Raw genomic sequence first — 21,265 nt, 5'->3', positions numbered from 1 at the left:
CATTTCCTGTACCACGTAGTGCTTTTTGTCCCTCTCGGCAGTTCATAGACCGGAAGAACATGGAAGCCTCCATGAATCTTACCAGTCCTATGTAACTACATATTAATTATTCTTCGCTCAGGAGGATAAGTGCGATTTTTGGCAGAGATAATTTTACACCAATGAGGACTTATTTATGAATGAATACGTCGATTTGAGGTTATAAATGACTGAAAATATTACACAGTGTCCCTTTAAGGAAATAAAGTAGGACACCTATGCTGCGTTTGTGACATCATGGTACATTGGTATCACCCACCATGGTTTCTGAGTTGATCTACAACCACCCCTTTTGTGATGTCACAAACATTTTGAATGTGTGGATTTTCTAGCACACTATCCCATGCATGTAAAGGCATGCTTGTGAACCTTTAGCAGGCATGGGATTAACAAACCAAACGGGCAATACTTTACTTTGCTCAGTTTTATTTGAGAGGGAAAGAAAATTTTCAAGAAAAAGAAAAATCCAACAGTTCAGAATCAGCATTTCACGAACAGGTTCTTCTGATTGAATGATTCTTCATGTGTCCATTGCTAAACGGTCAGCTCTCCTACAGTACATTAAAACTCATTAGTTTACATACTTCTTCCAAATAAATAGAATATGCTCTCTTGTGGTCTACGGCCGTGTAATAAAGCCAGCCTGCCCTAAAGCCCCCCCTTGTTTAAAGCCAGCGTGCCCTTCTTGGTCAGCAGTTGGCTGTCCAGAAAAGGCCAAACACATCGACACTCATTCTACACCCCTAGCCCCTGAGCTAGAGAGTGTACAACAGAATCCCCCGTTCCATTCGACCCCTCACCCTAAACACACACGCTCGCACCAGGCATAATTAATATACAATATGTTACACAGATACAGTATATACACTCACACACACCACCGTTTACAGTAGACGATAAACGCTGCCTCGTTCCCACCCTCCCACTCGTACGTTCAACAGTGATTTAGAAATTGTGAAGAATAGATTTTATAAAGACTTTTAGTCCAAAAATAATATAACCTATTCTCTAAAATGTTATATGCATTTTTTTTATGTTCCGATCACCCTCCCAGAAAAAACAAAACAAATGTATAATCTATTTTAAGAAAATGCTAGGGCATGCTAAAGAGAATGCTAGGAAGCTTAAAATAAATCTAGAATGATAAAGTATGTTATGCTTTGTCACAATAGTGCCAGTGCCCAAAGTGCTGAGGGTTCAGGGTTTAGACTTTTGTGTGTATGCTTCCTTGCACAGACAAAAGCGGCTTCACGTCAACACATTCCAAACATCCACCATCTTTCACTTTCAGCCTCCTTCCCAAGCTTTTAAATACCAGCTCAGCCCAGCCAAGATCTAGACCTTCTATTTGTTGAGCGGCGATTATTGGCAAATCTAAATGAAATTCTCCAAAATCAACAAAACGGCAAATTAATTGGAAAGAAATGGAAAAAGAAAATAATCAGCAAAAAAAAGTTTTTCAGGTGGAATAGAAGACTTCTTTCACCGCAATTAGAACAAACTGAGTAGTTCATAAGTATCCCACGGTTCTCCCAAAAGTCGACATTAAACCGTAAACTAAAATCAAAACCAAAGATTTACACCTTTGTGGCATTATAAATAAATGTTGACATCAATCATTGTAATGAAACTCAATGCCCGTTATTCAATTACTTGAGTCACGTCAGTGGAGTATGTATGAAAGGTTTCCTGCACAGCCAATGGTCGGGCTTCCAGATACTGAAGGACATCACAAATCCTAAACGTGGGTTTCGTGTTTTGGTATAAAGTAATTTGTTTGTTCATAAATTTGGATTGATATATTCCCGGAATTTAAAGACAAAACAAAAAACTAAAGATGCGTCGAAAAGGACTATTCAAATTCTGGCCTGTATATTTACACACATCCTTCCTGTGCACGCACACACGTGCACACACACACACACACAACTTCAACTCATCGTCCAGTTGACTTTCATAACATTCCAGTCGAACCCTCCGCCTGAGTGTGCAGTATCTTAAACCCAGGACCTCATGGAGTTCAGGCCCATAGGAACCCCGGACTGGCTGGGGAACGCTCCTACGGAACAATTGTCCTCACCACGGTCTAGAACCCGACCCGGAACCCGACCCGGAACCCGTCCCGGAACCCGGGCAGTTACCGTGACGACAAGCTCTGTACAATTTTTAGTGCAATTATATTCATATCATTTGAAGGAGAGGAAAAGTAAAAATGTGTGAATAAAAATAAAATGATATTCAAAATAGATTCAACTTCAGCCAATGGGAAGAAATATTTTGGATTTGACACAAACATGCATCGCGCAAAACAAATTAACACGGCGCGCTCACACGCGCGATTCCAGTCGTGGAGGTCATGAAGGAAGTCGTCTTTGATATGTATACAAGCAACGCGTAACAGAAGCGATAACGGTGGATCCCCCCTGCCCATGAAGACCCATCACATGAAGTAACTGAAATTCCTGTTGATGAATGACCTGTATCGAGCCTGGGGGAGTGTCTAGGGTTATGTACATTTCTTAGTTATTACGAGGTCTAATATTCCAATGCACAGGAGACTAACATGAATCCATCTACTTAGCCACCAGCCGACCAATAGTAATTTTTCCCGTCTACAGAGAAATGAATTGGTGGGTAGTAAATAGCACAAACTCCTTCTAGAATTGAAATACTTCCATACCTTTACTCTGAAAAATCGTTAGTGTTTGGGAGAGATGACTGTACGAAGAGGGTAGTGGCCTAAATACCCCCTTCTTCCTGGTTCACATTATCTACTTCCTCTTAACTTTGACTGAAACCGTACAAGGTTTAAAGAAGCAATAATGTTGACCAGCTTGCCTTTTTAACTTAACAAAAATGACACACTCTACAACTTTCACATGGACCCAAGTCTTCATCATCGTCCTCATGTTAACACTAGCGTGACAACACAGGTTTATGATGTATAGTTAATTGCAGATATACATTCGAACTCGACGCGGTTGCGTTTTGGTATGTGGGTGGCGGGGGGGAAAGAGACCAGAATGTAAAAAGGGCAACCTGAGCAGGAATCCATGGAACAAATACACAACCTGCCGCGGAGTCTTCCCTGCTCTAGGTTAGCCACGACTCTGGAAGGAAGAGACACTTTTATTGCACTTGCGTGATTAGAGAGGGGGGGGGGGACACAACTCAAACATCTCAGACTAATATTCAACGGTGTGGCGATGGAAGTCGATCCTGTGAAGGGGATATCGACAACGCATCAAGGTTTAGACGCCATCTTTTGAGTTGTCGTTATTTTTTTGTTTTTTAAAGCTGGAGTAGACTAGTTTCAAATCACACCAAGTCACTTAAAGCATCGGGAGATATAAAAAAACTGCCTCCTAAACACAACTCAAAACACACACGCACAAACGAAGAGCGATGAGAAGAAGAGGGGTGGGTCCCTTCCAGACATTCCCCCCCCCCCTAACCCGTCTTAGACCACCAGGATCTTGACCTCGTCCTGCTCGTCGGGCCGGTAGAAGAAGGGGATGCAGGGGCTGTCTCCGAGGAAGGGCGGGGCGCGGGACGCTCCCTGGGGGTTGCGGATCTCCTGCAGCAGCTGCATGATCTGTCGGGTGGTGCCGTCCTCCTGGGGAGAGGGGCCCCCCGCGGCCTGGGGGTCGGCCCCTGGGTGGTGGTGCTGGTGGTGGTGGTGCTGGGAGCAGGAGGGGTCGGAGTCCGGGCCTGGGTTGGCGTCGGTGAGGGGGATCACCTCCATGGCGTCTGCAGGAGAGGAGAGAGAGAGAGAGAGAGAAGAGGAGAAGGACGGAGAGGGGGAGAGAGAGACCAGTTGGTTGAGATCACTGACTCAACCTCTGTTTATAATCTGCTTCAAAAACACACTTCAGCCATCTCAATCGAACCCAGAGCCTTTCCACTGGGAGTCAGACCCCCTTACCCATCCCCCCCCCTCCCCCATACAGGCGGGGGTCCCCGTTACCTGTGTGGGTGTGGTCGGCGCCGCACTCTGCGTGCAGCAGGGGGCCGTGGCCCTGCCCCAGGGGCAGCAGGTCGGGGTTGGCGGGGCCGGACGCCACCACGGCGGAGTAGCGGCTGCACCAGTCGTCGCGCTCCGCCACCAGCCGCATCACCAGGTCCTGGAGCTCCGACAGCTTAGCCTAGAGCGGGGTCAGAACACCACGTCAGGTACCCCGTTAACTCATGGTGCGGTTGCATTATTTCATTGATTGGGTGAGGGAAGGGGCACCTTCCTCGATTATTATTTTTATCCATTCGTTTTTGGCCGAGGTTTCTAAACTAATCACTGTATGATCAAGATGATGATATAATCATCTTATAATCAGTCAAATGTATAAGATGTCATTGGAGTCATGAGAGGTCTTTCCAAAGTGTAGTCGATCTTAGTTATTTTAAATGTGATATGGTTTGGGGGGGGGGGGGGGGGGTAGTATATATCATAGTATTTGGATGACATCTTGGCTGACCTTCATCTCCTCCTTGTCCTGGGCCAGCATGGTGATGTAGTGCTCCTTCTCCTGGTGTTTCTGCTTCATGATGGCCCGCTGGCTCTGGTACAGGGCGATGTACTCCCCTGGACACACAACCCCAACCATTACTACCGCTCTGTGCTTCTCCATAAGATGCTAGTCCCAATATCAACCGCCCCTAAAGTCTACATGTTTTCCACAAGAAACACACGTCACTTACACTATTATACAAAGCAACTTAAAAAGGTATACAGATGTTATACAGTGAAATAAGGTATACAGATGCTATACAGTGTAATAAGGTATACAGATGCTATACAGTGGGGAGTACTAAAATGGAGTGGCTGGAGGGTTCCCTCTCCCAGTCAAAAGCTGGTGGGTTCTATCCTCCAAGTCGACACCAACTTCTTTGAGGAAGTCACTTTGGATTCATGTCTAAATAGTAGCAGTGGCCGTGGATATAGAGGTCATTAAGGAGCAGTCGCTCATGAGATGGGTTCAGGGAGCAGGGGTCGGAGGTCGTCGACCTGGGACCTACCTATGGTGTCGGTCTCCCCAGACAGCTGGATGCAGCGGTGCTCCAGCTCCTCCACCCGCTCCCTCAGGTCGACCTTCTCCTGCATCAGGGAGGTGAAGCGCTGCTGCAGCTTGTCCATGGCGCCGCGCAGGGCTTCATGGACCTCCGCCGGCACTGCAGCGCCCCCTGGTGGACGGGAGGGGAGGGAGCCCCAGGGTTATATTATGACACGTGACGTGCACTCAGTTCCCAGCAGGGCCACAGACGCCAATAATGCACGCACCCGCATGATACATATTTAATTCTTGACCCTTTTAACAAGCATAAATCCTCAAAATCGAATGTTTTCCACCCTTCCCAATTCTTTCATGCACTCAACTCATAACCAGCCCGCCGTCCTGCCCTTAACCACGCAAGCTACACAGAGCTTAAATGGTGGGTTCAAAACAAGCACATGTCCCAATCCGGAGTATCCACGCTCCACAGACTGGAGGTGAGGCCGTGTAGCTCCATCCCGGGGATCCCTACCTGTGTGGTCGTCACCGTGGTCACAGTGGTCGTGCGGCTCGTGGCTGTGGCCGTGTCCGTGGCTGTGTTGGTCGTCGAGGTGGCTGTGGTGATGCTCGCCGCCGCCGTCGTCGTCGTGGTGACCCTGGTGGCGCTGGTGCTCCAGGGCCCGGGCGGCGGAGGCCTGGTGGCGGGCGGCCAGGTGGAGCCGGCGCTCCTCGTCCAGCTGCCCCCGGGCCGCGTCCCGCTCCCCCTCCAGCTGGGACACCACGCCCCGGATGAACTGCTCCTGGAGGAGGAGGGGGGAGGAGGAGAGGAGAGGGGGGAGGAGGAGAGGAGAGGGAGACGAATGGGATGGAGGAGGAGGGAGGAAGAGGGATGAGAGGGAGACGAAAGGGATGGAGGAAGAGGAGAGGGGGGAGAGAAGGAGAGGAGAGGGAGACGATTGCGATGGAGGAGGAGGAGAGGGGGGGGAGGAGATGATTTCTTTAGTGAATGGATGGCCCATATTTTGTAGATAAGACGGATAACATCTTTCTGGGATTTTGAACATTCACACAAAAGGAGATAATCTCTTCTTACCATTTCCTTCTGGCTCTCAAAGTCTTCTGGGATGACAATGGAGGGGGAATCCTGTGGGCTCTCGTTCATTGATAGACTCTCCACTCCGTCTCCTAGGTAGCGCGAACAACAAATATAATATCTACTGTAGTATCGAAAAGGGAGATGAATGAGAGATGTTGCAGGACCCAGCAGAATGACTTCAGTCAGTTCAAAGGGACCTCAACCACGCTGTTGTTGCTGTAGCGGCAGCAGGAGGCGCAGTTGATAAAATCCTGCTCTTGTCTTTTCAAAAGGCATGTGACGCTACTTTAAGGACTGCACGACCGAGATCTTAAAAACAATGGCTAAAAAAACAATATGGTCATTAGTCACTGTCTTTATACTGACTTGCATTACAAGAAGAAGAAAACAGTGTTCATTAAAATCGTATTTTCAGACTGGGTACATCGAATCCCAACACAAATGCTCTTCACCTCAATAAACGGACGTCTGACCAACGTGTGTGTGTACCCATCCAATGCATTGGCTACTGCAGCAGCTAACAGAAGACTGATACACTCAGCCCTTACCTTGGTCTCTGGGGGATGAGTTGAGCAAAGAACTTGCCAGGAGCTCCTGCACCTCAGTCTGCAGCTGCTGGTTGTTCCTCACCAGCAGATCTAGACGATCCTACACACACGGGACGGACACAGTAAGCCCACACTCAGCCACTATAGGTACGTTGTGGGTCTCTCCACCTGCAGGATTGCTTTATGAGTTTGCTAGATGAACAGGAAAACGTGGCGGAAAAGACGCCTTGACATTTAGTGCAATTTCTAGCTGAAACACATACAAGCCAAGGTTTCTAAAGTCACCATCCGATATCTAAACTCCACGGCAAAGCAATAACCTCCGTCTTAATCTTAAGACACAAAATCAATCTTTTATGTGACGCATTCACCCAGTATTTTATCCTTCTCCCCGAGTCAGGAGCCTGCACCCAAACACTACGAGGGAGACCCAGACCCAGGGGTGGCTGACCTGGGCGTGTCGGAGCTGCTGGTGGCTGATCTCCAGCTGCACGCGGCCCTCGTTCTCGTCATGCTGCAGGCGGTCCATGAGCTGGGCCTGCTGCAGGTACTGCAGGTGGAGCTGCTCCCGCTCCGAGGCCAGCGTCTGGTAGCCCGAGCAGTATTGCTGCAGGTGGGCCACCACCTGGTCCCGCTGCTCCAGCAGGGCCACCGACTCCTGGCTCTTCAGGGCCAGCTGGGAGCGGGGACACGGTTAAGCAACGCGCCACGAGAGGGGCCAGCCTCTGAAGTGATTTTAGAGGAGCTAGGGGCCGACGTTGGGCACAATGCGAATCGGTTTCTATGGATACCTGGGACGTTTTCGCAGAATAAAATACAAAGCCCCCTGAAGTGCATGAAATCATTTAATCAAAACAAAATCATTCTTATGCCCTTATGCTCCAGGAGCAAGTTGGTTGCCAAGCAACCCAGGCTATCTTACTTTGTGATTGGCGGCGCATTATTACGAAAATAAATTTAATTATCAGTATTTTAATAGGGTTACGAGCCAATCAGAATAAAAAAGATACAAAATGTGTGGACAGTAATAGTAGTCATTATAAATTACATTTTTAAGTGTAATTTGATCTAAATGTCATTGCTACCCATCAGCTACTAGTGGGTCAAACGCACTGGCTGACTGTGCACCTCCTCTGAAGGAGACTATTTTGATTTTAGACCGCTCTCAGCTTGGTCATGACCAATCAGGACATCTCTTTCCTGATTGGCTTTGGGAGTCCGACTTTCCGGTCAATCACACGTGTGAAATGCAACACTTCTTTATAGCAAAGGAAGGCAGCAGGGGGGAAGACAGGGAGGGGAATTTTTTTTGGTAATTTAGTGTCAAAATCTTGCCCTCTTCCACTCTCTTTACAGCTCACCTACAGACCCTTAATCAATACTCTGTGTGTGTGCGTGCGTGTGCGCGTGTGTCCTCACCTGCTCCTTCATGGTATGGTTGTCCTCCTGGAGCTGGCCCAGCTTGCGTGCCACCTCCTTCTTCACGTGCTGCTCTGATTGGATGGCGCTGGTCAGCTCCATGTTCTCATTGGTCTGTTTGGAGACGAGAGCAGTTGACGTCATGTTTGAGCGTCTTAGGACTCATTTCGCCCCAAGTTATGCGTTCTATCCCACTGCATGATTATTATTCATTTTCTTTTTAACAAACAAGACATGAAGACTCAATGCTAAAAAGGATAGAAAAAGTAACTAACTAAGAAATTCATTCAAATGATTAACAGTCATGCAAACCTGAGTTTGACTAAACTATTGCTTAAAATCCTCGGATGACGTTAGTGACGGTACTGCGTATGTAAACACCTGTCCCTGGGACTCACCAGTTTGACGAAGCCGTTCTGCAGCTCGGCCAGCTGGTCCTTGAGGGTGCGGTTCTGGGTGAGGGCGCGGCTGATGGTGGCCTTGTCCGACTGCACGTCCTCCAGCATGCGCCGGCGGTCCTCCGTCTCCTGGCTCAGGCCCTCCTGCTGGCGCTCCAGCTCCCCCAGCCGCGACTCCTGCTCCGCACACAGCCGGCTCAGCTGCCCGTTGTCCCGCAGCTGGGAGGGGGTTGGAGAGGAGGCAGGACCCGGCAGAATGACTTCAGTCAATACAGAAGGACCTCGGGAAAGCTTTTGTTGTTTGGCGCAATTTATTAAATCCTGCTCGTGTTTTTTAAAAGACGTGTGAAAGTCACTTGAATGACCCAACAACGAGATTGTGGGATTTTGCTTTTCATACCGCATTGAGGTCAAGCTCAGTTTAATGTCAACAATACATTAAAAACAAGGGACTGACATTAACCACATGACATTAAATACAGTATCTGTCCGACGGACAATATCGACATGGTTATGCACTCAAGCACAGAAAGCGCTTGAGTGCATAAGTGCGTGTTCATCAGTGTGAGGGTGCAGGTGCAGTTGTTATATAACACACAGGCATTTGTGCCACAAGGTATGTAGTCCCATAAACCAGACTGTAGATTCATAACCTAAAGTCTGATAGCAGTCTACCTCAAATCTGGGTGAAAGGTTTTTTCCCCATTCCATTTGTTTTGAACCAACTTCTTGCCAGAGACTTCGAAAGGTCTGTACAGGCGTAGCTACGCCCCTTTCAGTTCTTGCTGCCTGGAGAACAGGGCACCTACCTGGGCTTGGTACTGTTCAGTCAGGGCCTCCTTCTCCTGGTGCAGTCTGTCCAGGGCCTCCTGAAGGGCCACCTCGCTCTCCGAGGGCCCAGAGAGCTGGGGGACTGCGTGGTCCCGCGCCTGCTGCTCCTGGGACAGCATCGCTGGGGGGGGGGGGGGGGGGGGGTGAAAGGAGGATGTTAAACCTCACACAAACAGAAGAAATGTGGACAAAACTGAAACTTCGTTGCTAGTCATGGGTGGCTCAACCATGTGGTCAATACGTCTTGTAGCGGCAGGGGTTAAAATCAAACTTGCGGTCCTATGATACGCGTTATTTATTCTCTCCTCTAACCCGCTATCATGTCCATAAAGGGCACGACGAGACCAAGGGCAAGACGCCCTTTCCCCTACCTGCTTCTTAATGGCATGCAACCGAAATCATTGTAGGTCGATTTGTATCAAGTAACTAAACAGTGAAATTAAGTAAATTGAAAAGAATTCTAATAGCGCATTGGACACTAGCATTAACCTTGAGCTTAGAGTATCTACTACAAACACACTGCCCACATATTGTCAAACAATCCCTTCAGAGTGGACACACTGAGGCTAGAGGAGGGAAGAATTAGAGATCAGCATCCTGTCAATTATTTACCAGCAGCGTTTCTCAATTCTGCAACCTGGGACTCCAACTCTTGGACCAGATTGATGTTGCGGTCCCTTTCCTCCGCTACTAACGTCACCTGCAAATACATCGACAACAACAGAGAGCTGATAAGAAGAAAAAAACGTACAAAAACACAATAGACCCATACATTGTACAGAGTCAGTCATGCATTGTACAAGTCGTTTGTTGCTCGACCAGGCGTTACATTCCCAACCGCACATTGTCAAACTGAATATGAACTACTGTGAGTGTGGGACTATTCACTGATGGGTGAAGATGTCCTTGTATTATATACGATTCATTGCACATCTACCTGGGTCAGCAGTTGTTCCGTCTTGTCCTTCCAGAGACGGCCTTCTTCCTGGATCTGTTCAGCGTAGCGATCTCTCTCCGTCTGCAGCTGGGCGATGGACTCCAGCAGCTATGCCAACCAAAACATGCTAGTTAGTTTACCACTACAAGATTATTAGGATGGTAATGAACCCAGTCTTCGTGAAGCTCAATTTCTGTGTGTGTGATTCTGTGTGGTTTCTTATAGGACACAGACTTTAAAGTAATGGTCTTTCTTTTGTGAACTTCTCGGGAAAACATTGCCTAAGTGTCGTCCTAGACCGACTTAGATATGTTTACTTTTGTGCATGCAAAGCAATGCTCAAGTTCTCCATAGCAACAGCGGTGGGTGTCTATTTATATGCAACAAACATCTGAAGTCTGCAAGGAATCCATTAATAAGCAAGACATTCCCCAGATGAAAAGATTTCCCAACAGGGAAATAGAAGGGTCTGCATGGACGACGGAGAAGGCTACGGTACTCAAGATGACATGAAAAGGGGCCATCTGATGTTGTCACTAAGGGTTGCCTTGACAACAGTGGTGACATCATGAATTCCATGTACTTTGGATCAAGGCTTCTATTCTGAACCAGAAAACAAAGTCCAATAAAATAATATACTATTTCAAGAGAAATAAGAGTAGGGATTTCACAATAAAAGCTACCAGTAATTATTATCGGCCATGCCTCTTAGAGCAAAGGTTTTATAAAGAAGAAATGTGTTGATGATGAACCTGGTTTGTGTGGGCCTCCAGATGTTGCTTCTCCTCCAGTAATATCTGGACCTGTTGGTTGGCGGTGGACGGCTCAGACTGACTGGAAAACTAGACAACAACAAACAGGTGGATTTGTTAGAACACTGTTGTAATGGTAATACAGAGGAAATCACTGAATAACCTCAAAATGTGATGAAGATACATTGAGTCATTGCCGATGCTTCACCTCAAAGCATCCTTCGAGGGGGGCTGAGAACAATTAAACTGCCAACTTTCTAAATAACTAATAAGCATGTCATATATTCTGTGGATCACATGTACTCTGTCTTCGTGTTTTTATTCAATGTATAGTAAGGAAGTAAGGCGAAACCAAACATTTTCTCTTAACTTATTTCTTGGTTCTTGTGCACACCTACTAGGCACATGAAGAACCCAGTAACCTTTCTGTTCCTTTATTTCATGAAGCTGGTCATGTAGCCTTGACTCACACTGTAGACCATTTGGACAGAATCTGCCTCAACTAAAATGGCCGCCTATAACCCTTTGTAAACCCTCCTCATTGGAATCCATCGTGGTGATTGGCCCTGGACGGTGTCCGTTACCTGTTGCAGCATGAGGTCGCTCATCTCCAGCCTCTTGCTCAGCTCCTCAAGCTCCAGCCGCATGGCTCCGTTCTCCTGAGTGCTCAGCTTCAGCTGCTCCGATAACTCTGAGCTCTGCTGCATCGCCTCGTCGCTCACACTGCTGCAGACACACACAAACACCAATGTCAATACACCAAGCCTACAACAAACCCAACGCATGTAGTGGTGACATGCCAAATGTGCATCGTCATATGTTTTTGATTCAACACACAGGTAGTTTTGCAGTACTATTCATCAACACGCGATTTATTACGAGCTTTCTTCATCAAAACCCATTAAGCCAATTAAGAAAAATGTCAACATTATACCATTTATGCAGACCATGGAAATATTGCTAACTCAGCCCGACTGAAACGCATATTTTGTGCGAATCCATAATTATTCACAAAGTGCACAACCACAAGCACTGCTTGTGTCCACAAGCCCATCATATTCAAGAGCTTCAGATGATATGGTCCCTTTTGTGTCAAGAGCTGGTGACAGTGAAGGGGAGATGTTGGCTCTACAGGAGCCTCTGGGGGAGTGTCTCTTAAACTAACGACACAGAAGACAAAAAAGAGAAAAACACTCTGCACTGATCGAACACTGCAGAGGTAGTTCCTGCGCAGGCGTGTGTTCAGATAATGCGGTATGTTTGGAGAAGGGGCAGATAACACTTTGCTTAAGCGCCACGTATTCAGTCTATGTAAACATTGGCTAACAGAGCACAATTGGTGCAGCTGCAAGATGAGGAGAAGTAATGGGCTTGAATAGTAACTATTAGACAGACTGGGAGATGTAGAATAATAACAATGAATGCAGCTACAAGCAGACATTACCCGGCTACTTAATGCAGAGAGCTAGCGGAGAAATCACACCCAAACATGAAGCAAAACATGTTGGCAGTTAACATATAGTATCATTAATTAGTTGCTCAATAGTGTGTTTTGTCCAAATATCAAAAGACTGCATATTGTAATTATGTATTTTTTTCAGCTCGGAAGTGCTGGCCACAGACAATTAACCAAAGAACTGTTGGTTTACCAATGTGACCTTCAGCAGTACAAGTTCACACAAAAATACTTTCATACTTTGGATTGCAGTTTTAATTAAATTGATCTAGCTTGTTGAAAGAGCAGAGGGAACGGAGTCTAATATGAAAGAGCTTGCCAAAGTGACACACTTGTAACGTCTACTGCTGTGGCACTCCTACCAAACCAGGAACCATGGCCTTGTGTTGGGCAAGTGCTTGAGTGACTTACTTCAGTCTGTAAACCTCCTGTCTCAGGCTGTCTCGCTCCTTCTCAAGATCCTTGTTGTGCTACAGACAGAGAAAACAGTGCTGTTAGAAACAAGTGTTGAAAAATAAAAACACAATTTCCCACAATCCAAAGTTTTTGAAAGAGGTTGGCTACCCTAGTTTCAGCTGCTTTGAGTCATACTTCTGATATAAATATAAATTTAAAGATGGTTTCTTTCATTTGTAACAATTTTTTATGGTTCTGTTATTTAAAAGCTCTTTAGCAAAGGCTTCTCCTTCTACCAAAGCGACCTGGACAGTGCCTTCAGACACTCGGAATTAGTGAACAAAAATAATAAATCGATCAACCTAAGAATCACAATCGATTCACAAAATCCAAAAGTCTTATAAAAAAAAATGTATCTCTTAATTTGCTCAGGTGTGTTGACATTATTGCAATCAGTTGACATCTATAAAAAAAAAAAAGGACATCATGTTAAACAGATGCCCAATAATCAAATCCGAATCGTGAGATACCGAAAGATTCCCCCCCCTATCAGACACTTTATTAAGGAGCAGGGAGGGGCTAGGGCAACTTCCTAAAGCAAGCCCGCAGATAATCTGCAGACGTGGGCCACACCTCCACACACGGCTCTATTGCCAATATTCCAGTCCACGGTGAAGACTAGTCATCACAGTGATTGTGTGGGAGATAGCGTTACCTTTTCAAACAGTTTCTGCTGTGTGGAGACGGACGACAGCGTTCGCTCCAGCTCAGCCATCCTCTGCTTGGTGCTCTGGAGACGGTGACTAAGCTCATCCGCCTCCCCTGGGGAAATAAGTAGACAGACAGAAGCAGGCACACACACACACAGATATTAACACATTGAGCAAGGAAGGAGACACACAGCCTTTCAGAAACATCTTAATTGCCCAAATGCTAAATAAAATAAAAATATATAATCCTCACCCACCACACACACACACACACACACACACACACACACACACACACACACACACACACACACACACACACACACACACACACACACACACACACACACACACACACACACACACACACACCTGCTTTCTGTCGCGCAGCATGTTGTGTGTATTGGAGTGCAGTCTGCAGCTCCGATTTTTCTGATACCAGGATACCAATGGTCTGAATGTGAACCTGGAGAGATAGATGGTGAGATAGAGATATAAAGACATTGTGTCCGGTTTCATTACGGAGATGTTCTATCAAAGACAAATTCATTAGCGCGTGTGGAGGAGGTTTTCCGAAGGGGATTTTAATAACTGTATTCCTACAGTGGCCAGTCTACATGGTTTGGATTTTAAGCCTTTATACACCATTTTCTACAGTTTACTACTGCTGTGTTTCTCTTGTTTGACTTCAAGACCTGACCAAGAAACCCCAGTGCGTTAAGAACTACCTGCAGTTGTTCACGCATGGCTCCTTGTTCCTTCGAAGACTTCTGCTCAAACTCCTTTCTCTCCTGAGGATCCCAGAGGAACACACAGTGAATTTATATTTGAAGACCTCTGCAATAATTCTCTGCCGAGGAAAACAGCTTGAATTTATCCAGAGATTAAGTGCAGGAACGAGATAAAAAACATAAACCAACCCACGTTGCTTTTTTGTTTTTACCTTTTGTAGTTGGTCTGTGAGACCCTGAGATTGCTGGGCCTGTAAGAAAAGTGGAATAAACCTGATCAAAAGGGAGTTTATACCCACCGACCGTTAATAGAGAAATGCACCAGATATGCTCAAAGGTTCATTGCACTGAGATTTAGATGTTGCACAGTCAGTATGGAATGTTTTTGAATCCGAGTCATCAGTCTGCTGGTTTGCAAAGATGACAAAAAAAGGACAATGCTTGCAAGAAAAACACAGAATGTTTTGTGCATATTTTATATTATATGTTGCATGAGACACAAAAACAAGATGACCGGTAGAAAACATGAGATGATCTTGCAGTTAAGGGTTTCAACCAAACCAAAATTCTCACACACACACACACACACACACACACACACACACACACACACACACACACACACACACACACACACACACACACACACACACACACACACACACACACACACACACACACACACACACACACAGCTTCTTACCAGCTGATCTAGCTGTGTATTGAGCTCAGAGTTTGTGAGATGACTGGAGTCCAGGGCGGCGCTCAGCTCCTGGTTACGACTCTATCACATGCATTCAGCAGCAAGATGGAAAAACAATACCAAAGAAAGAATAGCAAAACACAAATCATAAAAAAGTGCACCACACACACACACACACGTGTAAATTCACAACACAAGAATAGGACAACACATAAATGCCGGCTACCAGAATCTAAATAATAATTTGGTGCCATTGCCAAGATAAGTGATACTCCCACCATCTATTTTCAATGTATGAGGATGTTGAATGGGTTTGAGTCAGACATAGCTTTGAGTACACATCGGAGCATGATCATGGGAAGTGTAACACGAGACATACAAAACGATGCAGCTCTATCCGTCATCAATGTATAAATGAGAAGGGGGGGCAATGCAGAGCAAGCTATAGCTTATCCATGAATAGTTATAGGGCCAGGTAGGCAGAGGAGAACGATGCAGTGTGTCCATGTAGGCTCACATATTTGTAAATTGGGAGGAGAGAATTTAGATTCCAAGCAGACGAAGAGCATTGTCACTACAAACAATAAGACCTATGGAAAGTTTTCCACAAATATATATCAAAATGTCAATTCAAGTTTGCTGGATACATTTACCCTGCGTAAAACATTGCAAGAGGCTGAGATCCTAGACTTAAGTATTTGTTGCCAGAATAAATGATAGACTTTAAAGCCTGAAGGTATATCGGTGGATCATTGAAAATGCTGACGGGTTAACGTACCTCCAGTTCCTTCTCACTGACAGGCGAAGGGGAAGAGTCTCCATTAACATATGCTGTGGAGGACTGAATTGAACGAAGAACAAAGACAAATACTTCAGTCAAATATTAACAATATGTAGGTAAATACACAAATGATACTGAAATCAATAGAAGGCAAAAGAAAATACAAAAAATGAAGCAATGAAAGTGTGCACAAATCATTCTCCAGAATACGCATGTTTTGCTAGTAATGCATTATGGGCATTTCAATTAACCTCATTATGCTTTTAATTGAAATACAGCTAATGGAACAAATGTGTTGGCTTGAAAAATATAATCAGTGCATGCCTGTTTTAACATGAAGCATGCAGTAAATTGCAAAAAGTCACAAAGTTCTGGTCAACAATGTCAAAGAGAGAGAGCGAGAGCGAGAGCAGGGTGTTTAGATGTGCTACCTCAGACACAAGACCATTCAGCTGTTGGGAGAGCTGTCGTAGGCTTTCTGTGGAGGACAATGGCCTGAAAGAGACAGAAAAAAATGAACATGCAAATTCCATCTTAAAGCTGCTGCCGTCTTAAATGTATTCCATATATTATGTTGCCTCGCTTTACCTTACATCAAGAGGGACGGCTACATACTACGTACGGTTTTGAAACAGTCTAATTATACAATATCAAACATGGATGACAAATAACATAATTGTGATGCTGTACTAAACTCCATGAAGATCTAGTAAAATCGATGAAAATAATTTCATCAGAAATCGTTGTATCAGAATAAAGCCATGATATTGTGTCTTGACTGTGTTGTATAAATTTGAACCACATTATCAAAGGAACCGAAAATTCAGATTCAAGGATAACATTTGAATGAGATGCACACCAACACCAGTGTCGGGGTTGTACACAATGGACTTCACATCAAACAAACTGCACAGCTGTGAATACTTTTGTGATGTGAAATATTTCAAGACCTTGTTGTGTTTCTTATCACAGGCAATACACATCTTAGGTCTGAAGTCAAATGAATCTTGCAAACACATTATTTATAAATGTATGCATTAACATAAACACAGAAAGTGTTTGTGTTTTTCTGCAGGAGTATGATGAAGACCACCTGAATGCTTGAAGGCAGTGTGAAGATTTTACCCACCTTTTATCCACCCCGTTGCCATTGGTATCAGGATAGCTCTGTAGTGGACGACATTAGCAGCGGTTTAACAGAAAATCCAATGTAAAAGATTGACAACACCAATGTGCACCAGAGAAAACGGGTCTTCAAATGACAACAAGCATAATTAGCCACTGTATACAATTAATGCACACAATGACTCATTCAACTTTGATCATATGGAGGAGCTAGGTAATGAACTGGCAAATCCATTGCATCCCAAATGCATAACGAAGGATAACAGATCATATAAATAGTTATGGCCGATCTGATCCCTTAATACACAAAGCCGTGGACAATGGCAGAAGTGCCAACAATAGTGATCAGACACAGTGATTAAGCCACAGACAAAGTACACACACACCTGCAGTTCATTGTGCCTGACCGATTCAGAGTTAGTAGAAATGGTGCTAGAGGTGTTAGAAACAGGCACGCCATGACCAGCCTCCCCCTTTGGGTCCTCCAGTAGGTGGGGTACTGGAGACACTCTGGTTTCAGCCTCTGCATAGGCCTGAGATCACACACGGCCAGGCACAGGCAAACACACACACACACACACACATGTGCGAATACACACACACACACATGTGCGAATACACGCGAGCGAGCGCACACACACACACACACACACACACACACACACACACACACACACACACACACACACACACACACACACACACACACACACACACACACACACACACACACACACACACACACACACACACACACACCTTGATGTTATTATTGACAAACAACAGAAAATAAACAGGTGTTGCAATCAACACCAAATAAATGTATATTACCAATAAGTACAATTAATTAATAAAAAACACGTTGGATCAGTGATTAAACAGAACACATTACAACTGTTCAAACAAATGCTTGAAGGTATATTCAAAACACAATCAAGTTCCCATTCCCATCGAGCAGATGCCTGCATTTTAAAATAACCTCTAACCCGGCAGATATCAGCCATGCAACACAACTGGCCATCATCCCCCAACTTGTCAATCTTATGCCTGTGGACCCGGTTCCAATTGCTACACACATCTACTATCCAGCAGCTGAACTCTGAATGAATGGAGAGACTCACAGCACACGCATGCCAGTATCTAGTGTTTGGGCAAAATTAGATTCACATGCAACTGGAATACGAAGAGCTGGAGGGTTGGGGCAGAGGGGGTAAAGAACAGCCAGAGAAAGCATAGGGGGAATGCAGGTTAGAAAGAGAAAGAAGCTCACCTGACATTTGCCATAGGCAGGCAGGACTATTCCATTGCTCTGATGGAGAGCGTTTAGAATATTGTCATACTAAAAGAGGGGGGAGGAGGGGGGGAGACATAGGTGGAGGTGAAGGGTAGGGAAAAGAACGTAGTGAAGTACTGAGAAAGTGGCAAGCAGAAACAGATTCAAGGAGAAAGAAAGGGCTGAAGAGCTTCTAAGGGGGGGGGGGGGGGGGGGGGGCAGTCACTACTGTTGTGTTCCACTAGTGGGGCTTTTTCCACTGATAACCGCCCACGACCATTCCTTCCTGGTTTTTGCTCAATATTTCCTTTACACAAAACTAAATTTGCAGTGCAAACCGCACAGCCTCTGATTTAAAAAGAGTAAGGAGGAAACAATAGTTTAGCAAAGAAACATCTGCATTATTTAATCAAAATGTCATGTGTTTGTACGGCCCATTCTGATTGGTAATTCAATTTGCACAGAGAGAGTGGAAGACACACACGTTTTGTAATTGCAGTCCTTTGCAATGTGTACACACAGTGCATTTTTATCTGCGCTGCCCTAGATTAAAACTCGACTCACAGGAACACAGAAAAGATACAAAGCAGGCCTCAGAGCGATAAGGAATGAAAAAGAATAAACAAACAAAACAATGTTTACAGACAGGCATAAAAATTCAGGTAAAATCAGATAGATGTTATCAACCATACAACATAGAGACAGGTATTGAGACATACGTTGTACGGAGGACTCCTGTCCGACGAAGGGGCGTCGGTTTGGTTGCCTCCCTTGACTTTTCTCTTCTTTTTGGCTCCTACTCCACCACCTCCCGTTTCTTCTCCTCCTCCACTTAGAGGGGAGCTCTTCTGCTGAAACTCCTTCAGCTAATATAGGAGAGAGGTAGAGGCAAGAGAATGTGGCACTTAGGGTTGATTTAAATCAACTTCTCGATATATTGAGAAGTTGCTTTACACACTGTAGCTGTGTTTGACAATTGAGTGATTGATAAACTACTCAAGAAAGAAGGCATGCATTATCATTCCTAGTTGATAAGATGAACAAAAGTAAATGAACAAAGTTGCCAACAGGAATTCCTGTAACACTTTTTAAACGACCGCATTCCAAAAATTCAAGACCTCAACAATGTTTTATTTTCTTATTTATTGTATGATGCAGGTAGAAACAGCGTCAACACAGGGGGCTCCCCCTGAATGACTAGTAGAAATGACAGCTCTTTACTAGTGGGACGCTACGTGCTAGCCTATGAACACGACCTCTCATTCGGGACAGGTTCAACACATTTGTTGACTAGGTATTCAAACTATCTGCAAGGCCATTCTACTTGCTAGACGGTCACAGGCCCAGCATGAGTAAGGGGGGGATGCATTGACAGATCTGGGTCTGGGGGGTGTCAGCTGTCAAAACATTTATTCATATCTCAATAACTTGGTTACATTGCCTCCCGTGACTTAGTGAGATTCGTGCTGGTCAGTGTTCAACAATCACAAAAAAACGTAAAACAGATACAGCAGCATGAGGGACAACATATGAATATCATTCTTTAACAAGATACTAAAGTAGCGTCACAGGGGGCATTTTAGCAAGCCGACAGCCGATTAGCAAGCAGGCTAACGTTCATTAGTTCTGGCTAACTAGTACAGTTCAAGAGCCAGGTTAGGAGCTGGCTTTGAAAAACATCAAAGCAAGACCCTGTATATGCCACGCCGAACTATATATAGTGCGCAAACTGTTAATCTCACAAGTAATGCTATCGAGGCCCAAAACAATCACCGGACTATCCTGCGGATTGGTAGCACAAAGAGAGGGAGAAAACGGGATGGGCGACAGCTAAGAGGTCGGGGGACGTGTAATGACAACACCCTTCCCCGCCACTGAAAGAAACCGCTGACAACATAAACCCTCAGAACAGAGTAATATGTGGTATATAGCCCTCACATTATGAGTACTCAATTGGATTATAGTTTACCTTTTTCTTAGCCGCAGCGAGTTTAATTTGCCTGCTCTGGTCAGCCATCCTGTTCGACTGCTTGGCGAACCAAACCACGTCATCAACTTGGATTTGCTTGCAGTACTATTTCCGACCGCTAATGGCGCAAATACCATCACTTATCTCTGTCTTGGAGAGTCTACTGGTGTTGTCACGTGTACCTTGTCCAGGTTGCTTGCAAGTTATGACACTGCAATCGTTTTAATATGAAGAGATGTGTATGATGCATTGTATGTGTACAAACCCAACCTTTATTTGCTCTCTGATGTAAGAGCAGTGTTCTGCTCAAACGAACCCACTCACGCACTGGCAAACATGAACTGAAAATACATTTAATTTAAAATAAATTACCCTGTGTCCTGAACTGATGACTGTCCACATTTGAGTTGGAGTTAAATCCCAAAATGAAAGTAACCTGGTATTTGTGAATAGCTTAAATTGGGCCAGGTTTTATATAAATAAACCTACTTTGATAATATGGAAGGTATTGAGTAATATTATGCCATAGTGTATAAATACAAAAGGTATAGTGCTGGTGAGCAGCGAGCTCAATAAGAAGACTTAATTGTATTGTATCATATCTCTGTGTATCTTCTCTCTACCATGTTGGCATTTTCTTCCATCGCAGATTAAAGAGGATGTTCTTTAGACAGGAAATTTATATGTCACAGCAGAATATACAGGACTGTAACAGTAATTTGGAGGAAAATATGTATATTTTGGCTATTTATAGAATGAAAATGTATTTGCAGTAGTGCGATGAATATTAGCAGGAACATGGTGGACTACATAGTTAGACAGTCTCAAGACAGGTTAATTCACAAAAGGCTGGTTGAGCAATTGTCCTCAACCCTTTTATTGCTGGCCCAATGGAGAGCCAGCTAACAAAAATGTGGACCAATCAATGTCTCTGCTGTAGTACAGTCCAATAGGAAACAGCCAGAGCTTAACACAGTGTATACCTGTTGTTATTATGTACACTCACTATGTACATCACATAATGTTATTTTATTATATTTTATCATGTTCCAAGCATGTGCAAAAAGGCTGAATTCCTATTTTTCTCTTCTTTTTATTCCTCTTATTTTTGTT

At 44.8% G+C, this 21,265-nt stretch overlaps 1 protein-coding gene across 4 annotated transcripts; it reads right to left on the bottom strand.

Annotated features, from left to right (window-relative positions):
• Window positions 1-448: 448 nt before the first annotated feature.
• golga2 (golgin A2) lies at window positions 449-20,283 on the bottom strand. 4 transcript variants are annotated; one of them, XM_060038128.1, is made up of 28 exons: window positions 20,153-20,283; window positions 18,903-19,049; window positions 18,181-18,249; window positions 17,297-17,443; window positions 16,915-16,952; window positions 16,217-16,280; window positions 15,783-15,845; window positions 15,005-15,085; window positions 14,514-14,552; window positions 14,299-14,361; window positions 13,943-14,036; window positions 13,576-13,682; window positions 12,876-12,934; window positions 11,593-11,734; window positions 11,009-11,098; window positions 10,257-10,364; window positions 9,932-10,019; window positions 9,298-9,440; window positions 8,489-8,707; window positions 8,091-8,204; window positions 7,123-7,347; window positions 6,672-6,771; window positions 6,121-6,212; window positions 5,560-5,827; window positions 5,053-5,217; window positions 4,512-4,618; window positions 4,007-4,184; window positions 449-3,789 (listed from the first exon to the last, which is right to left on the bottom strand). In XM_060038128.1, exons 1-28 carry the CDS (start codon window positions 20,198-20,200, stop codon window positions 3,500-3,502), a joined length of 3,348 nt encoding a protein of 1,115 aa, XP_059894111.1. In that variant the 5' UTR covers window positions 20,201-20,283; the 3' UTR covers window positions 449-3,499. The 4 variants fall into 4 exon arrangements, with proteins under 4 accessions (XP_059894111.1, XP_059894114.1, XP_059894112.1 ...); XM_060038131.1 differs by lacking the exon at window positions 17,297-17,443; XM_060038129.1 differs by lacking the exon at window positions 18,181-18,249.
• Window positions 20,284-21,265: the final 982 nt, after the last annotated feature.

This window comes from Gadus macrocephalus, chromosome 19, assembly GCF_031168955.1.
Source record: "Gadus macrocephalus chromosome 19, ASM3116895v1".
NCBI classification, from domain to species: domain Eukaryota; kingdom Metazoa; phylum Chordata; class Actinopteri; order Gadiformes; family Gadidae; genus Gadus; species Gadus macrocephalus.
Note: the sequence above shows the minus strand (reverse complement) of the source record. Positions and strands in the feature narration are given on the sequence as shown.